The sequence below is a fragment of the Rhineura floridana genome, chromosome 3 (assembly GCF_030035675.1).
Source record: "Rhineura floridana isolate rRhiFlo1 chromosome 3, rRhiFlo1.hap2, whole genome shotgun sequence".
Lineage (NCBI taxonomy): Eukaryota > Metazoa > Chordata > Lepidosauria > Squamata > Rhineuridae > Rhineura > Rhineura floridana.
The window spans coordinates 199,459,584-199,478,474 of record NC_084482.1 but is presented as its reverse complement, the minus strand read 5'-3'; the positions used below and the strand labels follow the sequence as shown (position 1 = coordinate 199,478,474).

General features: G+C 44.9%; 1 protein-coding gene and 1 pseudogene across 1 annotated transcript in view; one reads left to right on the top strand and one right to left on the bottom strand.

Moving 5' to 3' along the window:
- LOC133378868 (uncharacterized) overlaps positions 1 to 18,891 on the top strand; it is a 36,459-nt gene that overhangs the window by 11,739 nt on the left and 5,829 nt on the right. Inside the window, exons 9-16 of the mRNA XM_061613482.1 lie at positions 10,690 to 10,793; positions 11,039 to 11,099; positions 11,202 to 11,768; positions 13,747 to 13,842; positions 14,128 to 14,358; positions 16,697 to 16,719; positions 17,259 to 17,380; positions 18,534 to 18,566. Of these exons, the coding sequence (XP_061469466.1) occupies positions 10,690 to 10,793; positions 11,039 to 11,099; positions 11,202 to 11,768; positions 13,747 to 13,842; positions 14,128 to 14,358; positions 16,697 to 16,719; positions 17,259 to 17,380; positions 18,534 to 18,566 (1,237 nt within the window). The remainder of the gene's footprint in view (positions 1 to 10,689; positions 10,794 to 11,038; positions 11,100 to 11,201; positions 11,769 to 13,746; positions 13,843 to 14,127; positions 14,359 to 16,696; positions 16,720 to 17,258; positions 17,381 to 18,533; positions 18,567 to 18,891) is intronic.
- LOC133382524 (5S ribosomal RNA) lies at positions 8,139 to 8,257 on the bottom strand (annotated as a pseudogene).

Genomic DNA, 18,891 nt, shown 5'->3' with positions numbered 1-18,891 from the left:
AGTTGTTTAGTAGAAAATTCAGAAGTGTAGAGTCCCTTCATGATAGTTGCAGCCACATACACCCTTTTTTGCTCCTGGATTAAGAATGAGATGTTTGTTAATGCATTCTCTCACAACAACAAACATCTCTAGGAGCCAATCAGCATGTAAGTGGAGAGCGTTAGCAACTGAGAAGAGTCTTCTCAGTGGCTGACTCACCTCCTTTCACTCTGATTGGCTCCAATCAGCAGGAAAGGCAAGGAAGCATATTAGAAGACTCTTCTCAGTGACTAACACACTCTCTTTTCATGCTGACTGTAGGATGCTTGGAGACATAGGGACCCTGCTCCTAAAATAGCAGAGGGACTAAGATCCCCTGGGCGACTACCCTCCTGGTGCTTATGGACATGACCATAATATATGTTGTGACGTGCAAGTTCGATATTATTTATTAAGTGTGTTTAGGATTACACTGATGGCATTCCCAAATATGTACTTTCACACAGACTTTGGTTTTCCATAACACAATGTTTGTCCAAGCCTCCACACTTGGGGGGACACTACTTGCACACCCCTTCCATAAGCACATCAAAGTTGGATACACACCTGTACCAAGACCCGGACAAAAGGGCACTCAAAACAAAAAGGTAATTACAGTGGCTGAGTAGATCTTGCACAGTGGTTATACTGACTGGGCAGCAATCAGAACCAGCTGTTACCACAGATGTTACTACTGTGCATGGAGGGGGAGGAAGTGGAATAATTCTAGGGGAAAAGGATAGAAAAATACCATCTGGTTTGGCTAGTAGTAGCCAAATATTGGGGAACCCAAATGTACAGCGTTGGATGGAACTTGCAGAAAAATGTGGCGTGCTGTGAATATGATGTCAAAACTGATTTACTAGTGTTAGGGATAAATTGAAAACCCCAGTGCTTGTAAAACTATAATTCACTTGCCTTGCCTAAACCAGCTTGGGCTTCACGGGAAATAGAACCAAACTGGCCTTTATTTGACTTTTGATATAAAACGTTGGTTTATTTCCTGGTGACCTGACCCTTACCTACATTCCAGTGGCTCGCATAATAAAAGCCGGTTTAAGCTGGAAACTTCCCTACTATGCATTTCTGTATCACATTTATGCTTATGGCCTTGCTTATTGTTACTAATGTGCCTTGCATAGAAATGTCAAACGCTATTCCAATGCCCCTCATACCCTTGACTTGTAATACTCCTTTGATATGTAAGCAGAATAATATCATGTCTGTCTCTAGTTTAGGGGGCGCCTGGTTGCAGCTGGGCCTCCCCTCAATAGTTGCCTTTGTCTGTTCCTGCATAGTGCTTATCTCAAGGACATGCGAAATATGCAGACATGGAGTCTGAGAGATAGTCTTGATGTTTCCACTTTGTCCTTCCCCCGGTACCCCTTTACCTCCTTACATATGCCCCAAAGCTATGACAGTTAGCAATTGTTTCTTTTGTATTTTATGACGTGAACCCGATATTGTAAACTTCGGGGTAAACCTATATAAACCCTTGAACACCAATAAACGAGGTTCCCATGCTGGCCTGCTTCGGCTTGTAAGTATTGGGTCCCCTTTGCAAAGGTTTTTGTCTCGTGTTACTTGATCTCTGATAGTGGGTTCATTTGCACTCAACTCCGCACTCTTCCCGGGTGTAATAAGCGAGTTGGGGTTGACAGGGCGACTTGCGTGTTGGGTTTGGACCTAACACTAGTTTGAGATGATCACTATAAAGCAGTCTTTCTTTTTAAGAAAACATGTGGTGAAGTTGATCCTGAAAGCAAAACAAAACCAGAAGTTCCTGAGAGAGAATTTACAGCTGGAGATTTAATCCATGTTGTAATTGACAAGATGTGGATTTTTTTTAAAAAAAAGTCATTTCTTGTAATATTTGCTCTTTCTCTCCTCTCATCATCCGTTCAAGTATCTGTAAGCTCTTTGAGTAACAGAAATGTCCTTATGGAATTTGTTCCTGCTTTTCTAAAATAAATTTTAAAAATAAATTTAAAAAGGAAAGGGAAAATAAATCCCCTCTGATTGTACACACACAAACAGAGAGGGAGGGAGGGAGGGAGGGAGGGGGGAGTTTCTTGCTTTTCTAAACACATCCATCCACCCATTCAGACAATGCTGGCTTTCCTTCTGCCACCTTCCCCACCTCATCCCTCTTCATGTTTCTCATTCATGTTTTCCCCTTTCCCTCTTCATTCATTCATTCCTTCATCCTCTCTCTCTGCATCACGTTTTTCATTCATTCCCTTTTGGGCTCTGCTCTGCTCCCCCCACCCCTAGGAACAGCCTGGATAAGCTGGGCGGAATGTGTAGGGATCAAATCAGGCATAGCAATGAGGGGTGTGTGTGTAAGAGGAGATGGTTCTCTGTAGCAATGGGCCCTGGTTCCTCCCTCCCCCCTGTCAAATCACACAATACCCCCTTTTATGGTTGCGTGTTTGTGTGTGTGAATGGCTGGGGACTGGGAGCTACAAGCAACCCTGGTGTGTGGATGTGTGAAAAGGAGAAGGCAGCGCCAGCATCAGCAACCAAAAACATGACCAGCCTGTATCAAGCGGATCCAGCGGGAGCCGGAGGCAGAGAGTGGAGAGACTGTTCTGCTAATATGGCATATTCTTGGAGATGAAGGACTGATTCACACGGAGGTTAAACTTCACAGCTTTTGGCATAGCAATAATTTGCAAGGTTCACACTTCCCACCTTCCAATCCGCTGTTTTCCATTCACACAATCAACATTCCTCTGGAAAGGTTTAGTATCACTGTTTCCTTGTGGCCCTACCCCAAATATACATGTTTAGTCCCTTTGGAGTATCCACATTGCGAGTGCCCAGCCACCACGGCCCTTCTTCAGTGAGCACTGCCAGGCCATGCAGGCATTGGCGACAGCTGTAGCCAGCAGTTACCCAGGCATCACCGTTGAGCCCCAGTTTGCCTGCCAGGCCCCTGCTGCTGTCTCCTTAGACCATTGCAGATGCAACTGAGAGGCTGAGCTGGAAGTTGCTGAGGAGGGAAGCCCTGCCAGGTCCTCTCCACGGAGCGCAGCAAGAAACCGGTGCTGTACCTGGCTGAGGTGGAAAAGCAGGACAAGTACCTGCGGCAACATTTAGAGTAAAAAAAAAAAAAATGAAATGGACTGCCTTCAAGTCGATTCCGACTTATGGCGACCCTATGAATAGGGTTTTCATGGTAAGTGGTATTCAGAGGGAGTTTACCATTGCCTTCCTCTGAGGCTAAGAGGCAGTGACTGGCCCAAGGTCACCCAGTGAGCTTCATGGCTGTGTGGGGACTCAAACCCTGGTGTCCCAGGTCCTACTCCAACACCTTAACTACTACACGACACTGGCTCTCATTTACAGTAACCCCCCCTTTTTTTTACTAAGTACATATGAAATGCAATTTTTAGAGAGACAGTGTGTGTGTGTGCACATGAGTTCTGTCACATCGGGGGAAAGGAAGGCTAGCATGACCGGAAGTGGCTGGTTAAGTTGATGGAAACAAAATTAAATTTGTGGAGACTTTAGTGGGCAGAGAAGGGGGAGTACCCAGCAAAAAACGTTGGAGCAAATCACCTACATGCAGGAACGCAGGGAAGTGGAAACGGTTTTTCCTTCACTTTTTGCATTTTCAGCAGATTGGTTTAAGATGGATTAAAAGGGGAAAGCAGCGACATACCTTCGCCTTGCCTGCAACGTCATGTGAACCCTGCAAATCAAACAGGGATGCAAGTAGCATCGATCTCACAGTAAGTCCCATGTGAACCAGCCCAGTCTCCTCTAAACTTGAACCTGAGGGGGGAGGGGAGGCTGTTCATGTGTCGCAACTACAGTCAGCTTATGTAATTTGACTTCACCCTTAAGCAAGGAGTGCCAGGTGGCCTTTATTGATCACAAAAAAACAGGGCTGAAGGCTTTTTCTGGAGAATGAGGCTGCCTGGAATGTGTAGAGAAGGGCTGCTCTGTCAGCATCGTAAAAGGCCACCCGTCCCCCTTCGCAGTTCAGAGCCACTCGGATCCTCTTGGGCTCCTCCCTCAGGGACACAGGAAGGGAGGTACGGGAGTAGTTTGCCCTGTATCCACCTACCCACTTCCACATATGCCAGATTCCTTCATCAGGACCACAAGAGGACAGACCCTTCCTCTGCACTGTCTTTCTGGCAACCCCCACAGACCATATTTCTGCACTTTCCACAGTTACTTCCCAGAAGTGTCTGCCTGCAGTGAATCCCTGATGTCCCAGCACGAAGGGAACTGAGTCAAATCTCTCAGCATTGCTGGGCAGAGCAAGACATTTTCCTCCCCGTCTCACACTCTTGTGATCCTCAGACAGGATGAGGTAGGGATTTGCTGTGTGTGGATCCAAAGTTACATTTTCTGTGGGAACAGATCAGAAAAGAGAAGACAAGCAACATCAGATGAGGGATTGGCTTACAACTAGATGCATGACAGGAGAAACTCCCTCTGCAATTAACAGGACTTCCGTGTTGTGAATTCAGGAATTGGATGCTTCTCTTTGTTAATAATAATGATTCAGATTTGTCCTGCCCTTTCACATTTTCAAAGCACTTCATGTGCATTATCTAATTATAATCCTTACACGGACTCTGTCAGGTAAATCAAAATTATTATCCCCATATTTCAGAAGGGAGGACTGAGGCTGAGGGAGAGTGTCTGGCCTAAAGCCACCCATTTTGTTGGTGGCAGAGGCGAGAGACAATCTGTGAAAAGGCCTTGGAGCCCTCTGCAAAATGTTGACATACACCTAGAGTCTGCTCACCCCTTGCCTGTGGGAAGTCCATAAGCAGGACATCGTCAAGAAGACTAAAGTAATAACAACAGAAGATTTATGTAACTTTAAAGTTGACAATGAGGACATTGAACTTGTCAAGGATTATCAATACCTCGGCACAGTCATTAACCAAAATGGAGACAATAGTCAAGAAATCAGAAGAAGGCTAGGAATGGGGAGGGCAGTTATGAGAGAACTAGAAAAGGTCCTCAAATGCAAAGATGTATCACTGAACACCAAAGTCAGGATCATTCAGACCATGGGATTCCCGATCTGTATGTATGGATGTGAAAGTTGGACAGTGAAAAAGGCGGATAAGAGAAAAATCAACTCATTTGAAATGTGGTGCTGGAGGAGATCTTTGCGCATACCATGGACTGCAAAAAAGACAAATAATTAGGTGTTAGAACAAATTAAACAAGAACTGTCACTAGAAGCTAAAATGATGAAACTGAGGTTATCATACTTTGGACACATCATGAGAAGACATGATTCACTAGAAAAGACAATAATGCTGGGAAAAACGGAAGGGAGTAGAAAAAGAGGAAGGCCAAACGAGATGCATTGCTTCCATAAAAGAAGCCACAGACCTGAACATACAAGATCTGAACAGGGTGGTTCAGGACAGATGCTGTTGGACGTCACTGATTCATAGGGTCGCCATAAGTCATAATAGACTTGAAGGCAGATAACAACAACAAAAATATGAGACAGGTGCCATCTCTTATCTTCTCAGTGCCAACTGAAGACCTTCCTCTTTCAACAAGCCTTCTAAGTACAGACCTTATCCCAGTCTGCATCTGTGTTGAAATTGCTTTGTTTTAAAGACGTTTAATATGTTTTTAGTATTTTGTCCCTTGTTTGCTGCCCTGGGTTCCTTCTGGGAGGAAGGGCAGGACAGAAATTTTAATAACAACAACAACATTCTTGTGGTTTGTTTGAAGTGGACCATACTTATAAAGATTGCCTGCATTGGCAGATAGTTGAACTAGATTACATTTGATGTTCCTTCTACCTCGCATTCTATAGCCCTTTTTTAAACAACCAACAAAGGCATTTGGAGTCAAAAGAGCCCTGATGGATTGGAGCAAAGGCCCTCCTAGTCCAACATTCTGTTCCCGGAGGGGCCAACCAGATGCTTAAGCATAGATGGGTGGAAAGCAGATTGGAATTTTGGGTGATTGCAGTAGATCTCCAATGATTTCTGTCTCCCAATTGTGTAACAAAAGCAACAATTTAAAAGCTCACCACCACCACTGTAAAAGCTGCTGGAAAAAATGGCTTGAGTGAGGAAACCAGGAGTGGAGTTTTGTGAGAATAGATTTCTGAGCTTGGTTCTGGTGCTGATCACAACGCCCTGGGGTGACACACCTTGTTCCTAAGTTTATGTCCTCCTGGCCAAGCTACTATTTTGCACCTGGCTCTGGCTGGCTGATCCTGGCATGCTAGGTAAAAAGCAAAGTAGATTCTACAAGACTGAAGCCTGCCCACCCCTTACTGTTGCTGCCAGGCCTCTGGTATTCCGAGAAATGGTGCCTCTGACCCTGCAGGTAGCTTCTAGCCATCATGATAAGTAGCCACTGGCCGCCTTATCCTCCATGACTTTGATGGGTTTTCTACACTATGCATAACTGTATACAGGAATACCCCACATTAACATACGCAATGGGACCGGAGTGTGTATGTAAATTGAAAATGTATTTAAAGTGAAGCACTACTTTTTTTTCACTTATCGATGCATGTACTGCACTGCAACCATCATATACGGGCATAACTGATGTAAATTACACATTTATAACTAAAATAAACAATAAATAAAATAACATTTACAACTTTTCTTTGTATCTGCCATTATGTACTGTACTACTGTACTGTACTGAAGGCAAGGGAAAAATACCAATACACACACACATACACACGCTATTGGTAGTCACAAGCCAGCAGTGGCAAAAGCCAGAACTAATGATGGGCAGAGACAGAGAGAAAAAGCAGGAAAGGAAGATGGGACAATGGAGAGGTATGAAATGAAATAGGGGATCTACAGAATTTTTTTATTTTTTATTTTTTTATTTTCTTTTAATCACAAAATTAAAGCAGGAAAGGAAGATGGGACAATGGGGGACAGTGGAGAGGTATAAAATTGGACAATGGAGACATATAAAATGAAATCAGAGGGATCTACAGTAAAGAGCACAAGGTGCCCCCCCCACACACACACACACTGCCGCCACCGATCTAGGCCGGGGCAGGCAGAGCTCCAATCACTCTGTACTGCACAGAGTAAAGTACAGTACAGTACTCTAGTACTAACAATTTAAAGAAGATCTTTACTGTAAACGACGAGAACCTTCAGGTCAGCAGTCGCTCAGAGTCGCTCTGATCGCTCTGAACGCTACGGGAGACGACGGGGAGATGACGCTTCGCAACGCACATGGCACATGGAATGCAAGTTTGGGCGTTCTGTCAGTGTCCGTAATTGCAAAGCGTGCATACTTTAAATGGGGTATGGTGGAGTATTGATCATGTCCGCAATTGCGAGGGTCCGTTAAACGAGGGTCCGTTAATCAGGGTATTCCTGTATCATGCACTTATATCTTCCAAGAGTTTCTGGATTTGGTTTTTAGGATATTCGTCAATAACAGTCCACAGTTTCTTTTTTAGTCTTGAACCCTTCTTCAGCTTAATCAGAGGACCCCAGGTGTATAGGGTTGCCAGGTTCTTGGCCTGAGACTGCTTCTGTATCTTTAGGAGAAGAGAAAGTTAGCCAAGTGCAAGTGTTCTTGCAATACTGTAATGGGAAAAACTACAAGGTGGAATTCTCCCTTCCCCTTACACAACTTTTAAAGATACAGAAGACCTCTTGGAGGCCGGGCCTGGCAACCAAGAGGTCTTCTGTATCTTTAAAAGTTGTGCCGGGGGAAAGGAGAATTCCACCTTGTAGTTTTTCCCATTACAGTATTGCAAGAACACTTGCACTTGGCTGACTTTCTCTTCTCCTAACGATACAGGATCAGTCTCAGGCCATGAACCTGGCAACCTTAGGCGGGGAGGAGACATCTCCCTCGCTATCTACTTCCTCCACATTATGCACAATTTTATATACTTTTATCATGCCCCCCTCCATGGCCAGTTTGTGGTGGATTTGTAACTGTCTTGTTTTGCATTAATTTTTGCATTTAGAAATAAACCCAAATTAAAGCAAAATGAAATCCATGCTTCAGCACATTGTTGTTATGTGCCTTCAAGTCGATTACGACTTATGGTGACCTTATGAATCTTTCATATATCGGTTTTTCATGGTAAGAGGTATTCAGAGGTGGTTTACCATTGCCTTCCTCTAAGCTTACGGCACCCAGTACTCCCAGGCAGTCTCCCATCCAAGTACTAACCAGGCCTGACCCAGATTAGCTTCTGAGATCAGACGAGATCGGGGGTGTTCAGGGTAGTATGGCTGTAGGTGCTTCAGCACATATCAGATAGAATATCAGAGAAAAATTTGCCCCAGCATCAAAATTGAAAAAAATAATTCAGTTGTAATATTTCTTATATCTTAAAATTAGGAATAATTCAACAATACTGTAGCAGCTTTCAACAATAAAAATAAAACAAGTAAAAAGAGAGAGAACACTCTAAAGAGAAACATTGGCCATTAGGAAACTCATCCTCCTGGGAAAGCCTATAACAGATTTTTTTTTAAAAAAAAAGTTCTTCATGTTAATAATAATTCTGTCATCATGGACAGACGGAGATGGGATCAAGGGGTGGGTGGGACTGGGAAGAAGTTGGATCTGAAGAGCAGATTAAAAATTCACCAGCATCCATCAGATGCCATGTAGTTCCAGCTTTGACCTTTTTGCAAATTATTTGTAGTGAACGTGGAGAGATTTTCGTCAAAATGGTTCACTGGGAACATAAGAACATAAGAAGAGCCTGCTGGATCAGGCCAGTGGCCCATCTAGTCCAGCGTCCTGTTCTCACAGTGGCCAACCAGGTGCCTGGGGGAAGCCCGCAAGCAGGACCTGAGTGCAAGAACACTCTCCCCTCCTGAGGCTTCCGGCAACTGGTTTTCAGAAGCATGCTGCCTCTGACTAGGGTGGCACAGCACAGCCATCATGGCTAGTAGCCATTGATAGCCCTGTCCTCCATGAATTTGTCTAATCTTCTTTTAAAGCCATCCAAGCTGGTGGCCATTACTGCATCTTGTGGGAGCAAATTCCATAGTTTAACTATGCACTGAGTAAAGAAGTACTTCCTTTTGTCTGTCCTGAATCTTCCAACATTCAGCTTCTTTGAATGTCCACGAGTTCTTGTATTATGAGAGAGGGAGAAGAACTTTTCTCTATCCACTTTCTCAGTGCCATGCATAATTTTATACACTTCTATCATGTCTCCTCTGACCCGCCTTTTCTTTAAACTAAAAAGCCCCAAATGCTGCAACCTTTCCTCGTAAGGGAGTCGCTCCATCCCCTTGATCATTCTGATTGCCCTCCTCTGAACCTTTTCCAACTCTATAATATCCTTTTTGAGATGAGGCGACCAGAACTGTACACAGTATTCCAAATGCGCCCGCACCATAGATTTATACAACGGCATTATGATCTCAGCTGTTTTGTTTTCAATACCTTTCCTAATTATCGCTAGCATGGAATTTGCCTTTTTCACAGCTGCCGCACACTGGCTCGACATTTTAATCGTGCTGTCCACTACAACCCTGAGGTCTCTCTCCTGGTCGGTCACCGCCAGTTCAGACCCCATGAGCGCATATGTGAAATTCAGATTTTTTGCTCCAATATGCATAATTTTACACTTGTTTATATCAAATTGCATTTGCCATTTTTCCGCCCATTCACTTAGTTTGGAGAGGTCTTTTTGGAGCTCTTCTCAATCCCTTTTTGTTTTAACAGCCCTGAACAATTTAGTGTCATCAGCAAACTTGGCCACTTCACTGCTCACTCCTAATTCTAGGTCATTAATGAACAAGTTGAAAAGTACAGGTCCCAATACCGATCCTTGAGGGACTCCACTTTCTACAGCCCTCCATGGGGAGAACTGTCCGTTTATTCCTACTCTCTGCTTTCTGTTTCTTAACCAATTCCTTATCCACAAGAGGACCTCTCCTCTTATTCCATGACTGCTAAGCTTTCTCAGAAGTCTTTGGTGGGGTACCTTGTCAAAGGTTTTTGAAAGTCTAAGTACACTATGTCCACTGGATCACCTCTATCTATATGCTTGTTGACACTCTCAAAGAATTCTAATAGGTTACTGAGACAGGACTTTCCCTTGCAGAAGCTATGCTGGCTCTGCTTCAGCAAGGCTTGTTCTTCTATGTGCTTAGTTAATCTAGCTTTAATAATACTTTCTACCAGTTTTCCAGGGACAGAAGTTAAGCTAACTGGCCTGTAATTTCCAGGATGCCCTCTGGATCCCTTTTTGAATATTGGCGTTATGCCCAGGAATGGAGAGTTGGGCTGTGATGCTCTTTGGAGTTTTCCATCTGCACACCTAGGGTGGCAGCTTGAAAGAGATGTGTGAAAGGAGTATTTGGGTGGGAGGGGCTTACGGAGTTCAGAGTCATTCCTCAATCATTGTCCCTCAAATTATTTAAGCCTGAGTCTGACATGAAACACGCTTATCTCCACCTCTCATCCGAAAATGGTTCCTTAAATAAGCAACCACAATTATGCCCATTCTTTTTTTTTTTTTTTAAAAATCCATATCAAGCAGGCTCTTTGTTCCAGCTAACCCCACATCCCAAGGCAGCCTTGATCATGAGTCGCCTCCTCTGAAATTCCTTGAGGAAACACCCAGTTTGCGGCGGGAAAGACAGAAAACCGAACACACACTCTCTTCCTGGTGGGGCCACCATGGCTGATCTTGGGGGTCCCGTCCAGGATCTCTGCGAGGAAGCCACTTGTCCCATCTGCCTGGAGTATTTCCGGGATCCAGTGATCATCTCGGAGTGCGGGCACAAGTTCTGCCGAGCCTGCCTGAGCCGGTGCTGGGAGAAATCCGAGGAAGAGGCTTCTTGCCCTCAATTCAGGGAAAGGGTTCCGCAGAGGAACCTCATCCCGAATCGGCCGCTGGCAAATGTTTTAGAATTACTTATAGCCAAGAAGAAACTCGGCCTTCAAGAGGAGAAACGGGTAGAAGGAAAGGGAAGAATCGGCGAGAAGCACCAGGAGCCCCTGAAACTCTTCTGCAAGGACGATGAAGCGCCCATCTGTGTGGTGTGTGTGACAGATCCAAGGAGCACACAGGCCACAAGGTGATTCCTCCGGGAGAGGCTTCCCAGGAGTACCAGGTAGGAATTTACGGGAAGGGGGGAGAGAATAGCTGTGGACGTATCAAATAAGCAACTACTGTATAATTATGCCCGTTTTTTAAAAATATTTTTCCTTATCAGAGAGACTGCGTTTCAGCTAACTTCCCATCTCAGGGCAGCAAACAGTCACCACCACGTTTAAATTTCCCGGGAAAGAAACGGCCAGTTGCTGACGAAAAAGAAAGGAAACGAAACTCATTCTGTCTTCCTGGTGGGGCTGCCATGGCTGATCTCTGGGGTCCCGTCCAGGATCTCTGCGAGGAAGCCACATGTTCCATCTGCCTGGAGTATTTCTGGGATCCAGTGATCATCCCCGAGTGCGGGCACAACTTCTGCCGAGCCTGCCTTAGGCGGTGCTGGGGGAAATCCGAGGCAGAGGCTTCCTGCCCTCAGTGCAGAGAAAGGGTTCAGCGAAGCAGCATTAGGCCGAACCGGCAGCTGGCAGACATTGCAGAAATCGCCAGGAAGCTCAGCCTGCAGCGGGGAAAGGGGGCGGAACGAAAGGGGAGAGTCTGCGAGAAGCACCAAGAGCCCCTGAAACTCTTCTGCAAGGACGATGAAGCGCCCATCTGTGTGGTGTGTGACAGATCCAAGGAGCACAAAGGTCACGAGGTGATTCCTCTGGAAGAGGCTTCCCAGGAGTACCAGGTAGGAAATTACGGGAAGGGGGGAGAGAATAGCTGTGGATGTATCGGGCTTGCAACAAAATCTTGCAATATGTCCTTCCCCCACCCACCACCAAAAAAAGCATTAAGGAAGCGCTCCTCTGCAGCATTATAAAAATAAAATTCTGAAACCTTGTTTCATAAAATGTTATTTTTCTTTCCTTGAAAAACACACAAGTCCTCATCTGAAATTTAAAAATAGAAAGCTGAGCATTGCTTGCTGCATAGATTTGTATCGTGAGTCCCTTGTTCTTGGACTACGACTATACCAGACCAAACGTTGGGATCTCACTTAATACATGCAAAATGTACTCCCAAAGGGTATGGGGGGAGGGGAAAGGCAACCAAACAACACCATCTCCTAAGGAAAAGCTAAAGTAAGTGGGGATCTTTGTCTTTAGTTTACAAAAAAAGACAATTGAATAGGATCAAGGGACACGGGAGAACATTATTAACTTATAAATGGTTTAGAAAAAGTGGAGAGGGAAACATTTCTCCCTCTCTCATAATTTATAATGATTTTAATTTTAAATACTACATTTATGTCCTGCCTTTCCTCCAAGGAACTCAAGACAGCATACATGATTTGTCCCTTGCATTTTATCCTCACAACAACCCTGTGAGGTAGGTTAGGCTGAGAGATAGTGACTGGCCCATGTCCAGATAGATACACAGACTGGGTGACAAATGAAAGGGGAGGCCTGTAGCCTTTGTGGCCTGCTGCTTGTGGGCTTCCCACAGTCCTCAGCCTGGTAATGGTTGAAAACTGTATGGTGGGACTGAGCAAGTGGATCCTTGACCTGACCCAGGAGGCCTTTCATCATGGTTGTCGTAGAGGTTAAGAAAGGAGATGGGAAAATAGTTCAGGGGTGTGGTGCTTTTGCAAGAGGAACAGCACAGTCCAATGCATGTAAGTAGTAAATCTCACTGTGTTCAGTGGGGCTTACTCCCAAGTAAGTGGGCAGAGGATTGCTGCCTAACCGTAGCCATCTGCAGAAACAGGTGAGGGTCAAAAGTATATAGATGTGTGGGGTGCACAGGTAAGCCTTTCTTGCACTGTCCCCCCGCATGCAGGCTAGAGCAACTTCCCTGGGAGGAAGGGTTACAACATTTGAGGCTTTCTAGTTTAGAAAAACAGGCAAGTAAGGGAGAGACGATAGTGGTGCATGCACTGTGTGGAGAAAGTGAAAAAATCCAAAATTTAGGAGTTGTATCCAACTAAGAGAAAAATCAACTCATTTGAAAAGTGGTTTTAGAGGAGAGCTTTGCGCATGCCATGGACTGAGAAAAAGACAAATAATTGGGTGTTAGAACAAATTAAACCAGAACTATCACTATAAGCTAAAATGATGAAACTGAGGTTATCATAGTTTGGACACATAATGAGAAGACATAATTCACTAGAAAAGACAATAATGCTGGGAAAAACAGAAGGGAGTAGAAAAAGAGGAAGGCCAAACAAGAGATGGATTGATTCCAGAAAGGAAGCCACAGACCTGAACTTACAAGATCTGAACAGGGTGGTTCACAACAGATGCTGTTGGAGGTCACTGATTCATAAGGTTGCCATAAGTCATAATCGACTTGAAGGCACATAACAACAACAACAATCCAACTAAGTTGCACTGAAGGTAATCAACACAAGTTAAGCATGTCCATTACTGTCAGTGGGTTACTGTATGATGCTCTGCTCTAATATAGTACACTTCTCCAGAACCTGGACCCAGAGTTGGTGGGAAGGAGCCTCTTCTCTGCCCCATCTCAGACCCTTATTGGATCCGGTAGTCTGTTCAGTCTTCTTGTTTGCTACAATGGAATGAAGAAGGCACCTGGGAGACCTCCACAAAAGACCCTGACATGGAGGGCAGGGAGCAAGAGTAGCGTTCAGCTTTCCTGTTATAATACATACACTACTACAACTCCAGCAAAGGAACCAAAGTGGCACTTTGTTTTCTCTTCAGGAACAGATCAGCATCTCCCTAGAAAGTCTGAGGAAGGAGAGAGAGAAAATCCTGGCATTTGAAGCAGACACAGAGAAGGAAAGCCAAGACCTGCTTGTAAGTGTGGCTCTTCCTGGGAAGTGAAAAAGTACTATAGCCTCGGTATCTGGGGAAACCGATTCTGAAATGCAGAAAAAGTTCAGCTATTTGGAATGGCCTCATCACCCACATAACATTAAAGACCATTTAAAAGGCTTGTTTTTACAAAGTCCTTTCCCAAAGGAATATTGGTGTGACATGCCAAAGGTGCCGTTCCAAATGTGCCCTGATTCTTTGATGCTGCAAAGTCAGACTACAGATTCCTGATATTGGCCTGCTGTTCTTTCAATTTACTTGTTGCAGGAAAGAACAGAATCAGAGAGAGAGAAGATGGTGGCTGAGTTCAGACGGCTGCACCAGTTTCTGGAAGAACAAGAGAAGTTTCTGCTGACCCAGATGGAAGAGGCGGAGGAGGAGATTGCAAGGAAAAGGGATAAACACCTGGCCAGGCTCTCCAAAGAGCTCTCCTCCCTTGAAAATATCATCCAGGAGATGGAGGACAAGCGTCAGCAGCCAGCCAGTGAACTCCTGCAGGTAAGGCGCGTGCACCTGTGTGTGTGTGTGTACCACTCCACATTGCAGACAGCAGGATGCCATTTTTTAATCCTCTCCCATATAAAAACCCCAAGCAGGACATCACTGGGGAAAGGTATTATTGTAATTCCTCACATACGCTACTATTCTAGTTTTAATTGCAGGGACTTTTTCTTGTTACATAAAGGAGCATTCGTAAATATGATTCACGAACTGTCTTATCACAGTCATCTTCAACATTTTCTAGCCTGGGACCCACTTTTAAATCAAACATGCATTTGGGGGACCCACTTATTCCTTTATTTTACCGTATCATTGCCTGGTGGTAGTGCTGCTGTTGCAACCCACCTTCCATCAGGCCGTGACCTGGTAGCGGGTCCCAACCAAAGCTCTATCCGACAACCCCTTTCTCACCTCATCTTGCATAGCTTCAGCCCAGGCTTTGGGTGCCACCTTCACCTATGTGAGAAATGAAGTGACCCAGTTAATGGCGCTGATAACAAGGTCTGTTACCTGCAGGAGCATCCAAGAGAAATAAGGCAGGGCCTTTAACTTACTATTCTGAATGTGAGGCTTCTGTTTAACATGGATGAAGTCTGAGGTCATTGTCACTTCTCTGCGAACAACTTCCTTCCTAATATCTCCCAGCTGGATGGGTCCTGTTGCCTTCATGCCTCACTTGTGGGCTTCCCAGAGGTCCCTTTGTGGCTAATGGGAACAGTATGCTGTAACAAATAAATGTTATGGTAATTCATACTCTACATCTTATATATGCCTCTCTTTCTCTCTTTCTGCTTGCTGCCTATTTAATGCTTCTTCACATCTGCATTCTTCACCCAACTCAAGGGCATGGAGTCATGGCACACAGTACTGGCTGGGTAACTGATATTTATTCCAAAAATGTTAGGACACTTACAGTGGTGTAGTGGTAAATTTAGAAGTGCAAGGTCCCTTCATGATTCATGCCTTGTCCCCTCGCAGCCTTGCCACCTTGCAGCCATGCCCTTCTTCTGCCCACCCTTCCTCCTCTCTACTGAATTTGTAATAATCATAAAACATGGATAATAAAAATTAAAAACACATAATTAAAATATTTAAAGTTTTATAGACGATGCTTATTACTTTGAGTTATAAACAATGAAAAATCAAGACTAGTGTCAAGAGCACCTCTCACAAAATGGGGTGTGTGGCATAGCCAGACAGTTTAACCCTTAGAAGACCAAGTGCCCATCTTATCCTCTCTGAATCTGTCAAAGGAGGAGAAGCCAACAAGGAAAAAAATCCATTGCAGGGAAAGCATGACCAGAGTTGTGCCACTGCAGTATCGTCCAGTCCGTGGCTCCTGCTTTCAGAGGTGCAGAGAGAAGCGCTCCATCCTGCCTGCGGCTTGGCCTATTAAGGGTTAAAATGAACTGAACTAGGTTCCTCCAGAGGATGTGAACTTGGGGATGGGGAAGGAGGAGGAGGGGGCGGTATCCTCCAGAGCAATTGCAAAGCTTGCAAGCCGCTTCCCGCTCTGGCTTCTCCTCTCGAGGAACACAGCTTTTCTTTTGTGGTTGCTTCCCTCACTCTGCTCATCTGCCGGCTGCCTGGATGGTGTATTTTGCGGCCGCCAAGGCTCCTGTAGTGACTGCAAGTCAGGAGCAGCCGCTCTCATCAGCCTCTCACTTCCCCTCCCCCCCTCGCTCTTCTTGGAGTTGTACGGACCCATCTGAGACCCGCCTTCCAAATGACCCCCCGGGGCCAATACACCACTGGACATTTAGAAGTTAGGTATTGTTAGGGCATATGGAAATTCTGTTTAGCAACTAGGTGGGCTTGAGGATGTTAGAAGGCGTCCAAATCATCAGTTAGGATGGATATCATGCTCTGAATGAAGCATGCAAAGCCACATCCAGATTAACTAGCCCAATTGACAGTTACAAACAAGGACATGTCCCCCTAAAGCCTCTCTTGTTGTTAAGACTGCAAAAGAGATTAGAGTACCCTGTGCTGACATGTGGACGTTTAGGCAGAATGCCCTGCACGGCAAGATGGACAACGGGTGGGATGGGACTGTTGAAGGGTTTGGGTGAGCTGGAAAAACAAAACTTAACTGGGAAGTAAAAAAACCCCCTAAAAATCAAGTAGGCGTCCTTGTACTTCACTCAAAGTGCTGTACTTTGCCATATAATTCAGTTATCTTATAATTATGGTTCTCTGCATATTTTATGGTGGAGGTTGTTTTATCCAATGGATTGATACTCCTCTCTCGGCTTCAGCTGTTGAGTAGTTAAAATAGTCCACTGAGTGTTCTGCAAGGAAATGGCTTCACTGGATTTCTTCTCTTTTTCTTCAGGATATTGGAAGCTTCTTGCAGAGGTAAGCAAATAAACAACAGCCTGGTGTAAGGAAAGCTCTTGTTTCACATGTTAAAAACATGTCCTCCCAAATCTTACGGGAAAAGGTAACTACTAACTCATATTTATTGGGAAAACCCTCCATACATTGCACTATTCTGCGCTTATGTTTTAGAAATACCCACACCAAAGTTTTGCTCTGTTCTTCTCTTTTGAATTTGTTCATTGAAATTGGATCTAGTCATAACACCTCTTTCTAAGGATCCTGTTTTTTGTGGCTTTTTCAACAAATTAAATTGCATATATTTCTTCAACATACCTTTGTATAGCTGCTTTTGTATTTTGGAAGTCTTTGCCTTTAGGATCACACTGTTACTCCTTTAATACTTTTCAGATGAGTGATCTGGATGTTGCTTTTCACCTTGGTAAAATCCCTGATCTCAGCTCTCCATGATATATCCATGATGTGGAGATTAACTGACATCAGGATGAGGCCTCTGGCTTTTCTGACAGCTCCTTGCCTTGGAGGGATGATGGGTTGACCTTGTTCTTCCTCACCAGGTCTCAGGCAAAGGAGAACTTTGAGAATCTTCCTGTGGCTTTTCCTCCTACACTGAAGTGGAGGATCTGGGATTTTTGTGATATAAATCCCTTCCTGAAGGGTGTCATGAAACAATTCAGAGGTAATAAGAACAGCTGCAAGTATTTTATCTTGAATGTTAAATATTGTGCATGAAAAGACTCCAGATCATTTGTAATATTAGCAGGACCAGGAAAGTGGGAGAATCAACTGTCAAATCGAAAAAGCAATTATATTTCACCATAGAAAGTGTTGTGGTCAAATTCACTCCTTCAAACTGCATTCTTCTCATTTGCAGAGTTTAGCAGCGTGAGTTGGGAGTGACTGAACATAGGAAGTTGCTTGATGCTGAGTCAGACCGCTCCTCCATCTAGCTCAGTATTGTCTACACTGATTGGCAGTAGCTCTCCCAGATTTCAGGCAGGATTCCCTCCCAGCCTCACCTGGAGACACCAGGGATTGAGCCTGGAGCCTTCTGTATGCAAAGCAGGTGTTCTGCCACAAACCCACGGCCATTCCCCGACAAAGGCAGTGAGCTCTGTGAAAGATAAGCCCATTCTCCAATGACAGCAAACCTTTGTGCCCTCTCAAAAAACAGTTCATTGCACCCACCCCTCATGGCTGCCTTTATTTTAACTCCCACCAAAAAAAGGAACACTCAGACAGTGTTGGCAGCAAGCGGACTCCTTGTCTATTTCCCCAGTTTCGGAAGGCTGAGCCTGAAGCTGTTGCTTCAGCAGTGAAGCAGATCAGACTGAGAGCTGATATAGGGGCTGGAGGCTCCACCCCTCTCCGCCAGGCCTTGATCTGTTCAGGTTCCTTACAATCACCTCACCCTTCTCCAAGCAGCGGCATAGACAGCTGTCCAGGCACTGGAGCCCAGAAGCTTCTGCCTGGCTTGGTGTCTCCTCCGTTACAGTGGCCCTAGGAGTGATAGGCCGGGGCGGGGGGGAACTGTCAAAAGCTAGCCAGGAATTCCAGGCAACTGGCATTGAATCCCCTGGTCCAGAGGCAGAGATGTCTACATCCGACAGCTTCTCAGGGTTGCTTGTCATGAAGAGATCTGCTGGGGTGTCCTGATTCCACTCCAAGGAGTCACTGAATTCTTGGTCTGGGAAGGGCTAAACCTTGACACTAATACATCATCCCTGCCCTGATTTATGCATGCCTAATGCTATGAGGTGAAGTTGTTGTCACCAGAATGGTTATCAGAATAATGGCCTGATGTTAAGATTCTGTTCCCCTTTTTTCTCCAGATGCTCTGGGAGCTGGACTTCAGCTGCAAAAAGGTATATTTTGGGGTCTGTTTAGAGGTACAGGTATTGGGAAAAATGGGATCAGTCTGTGAAAGACCAGCCCATTGGACAGAGTGTTTTGACAGTCTCTGCTTTGCCCAGATGATGCTTCCATGTCTGCCTTACTGGTTTCTCTCTGTTTTTAAGCAACTGCATATTTTAACTAGTGTGTTACACAATCACCCAAAACCTTTGGGCAGTGAGAATTTCCAAGGGCTTATACTTTCCAAAAGGTCTTCTTTGCACAGTTCTGTCCAATGCTTTCCGTTTGAAGGAGGACAAGGCAGCACCCTCAAATGCTGTAAACTTACCAAGCCCA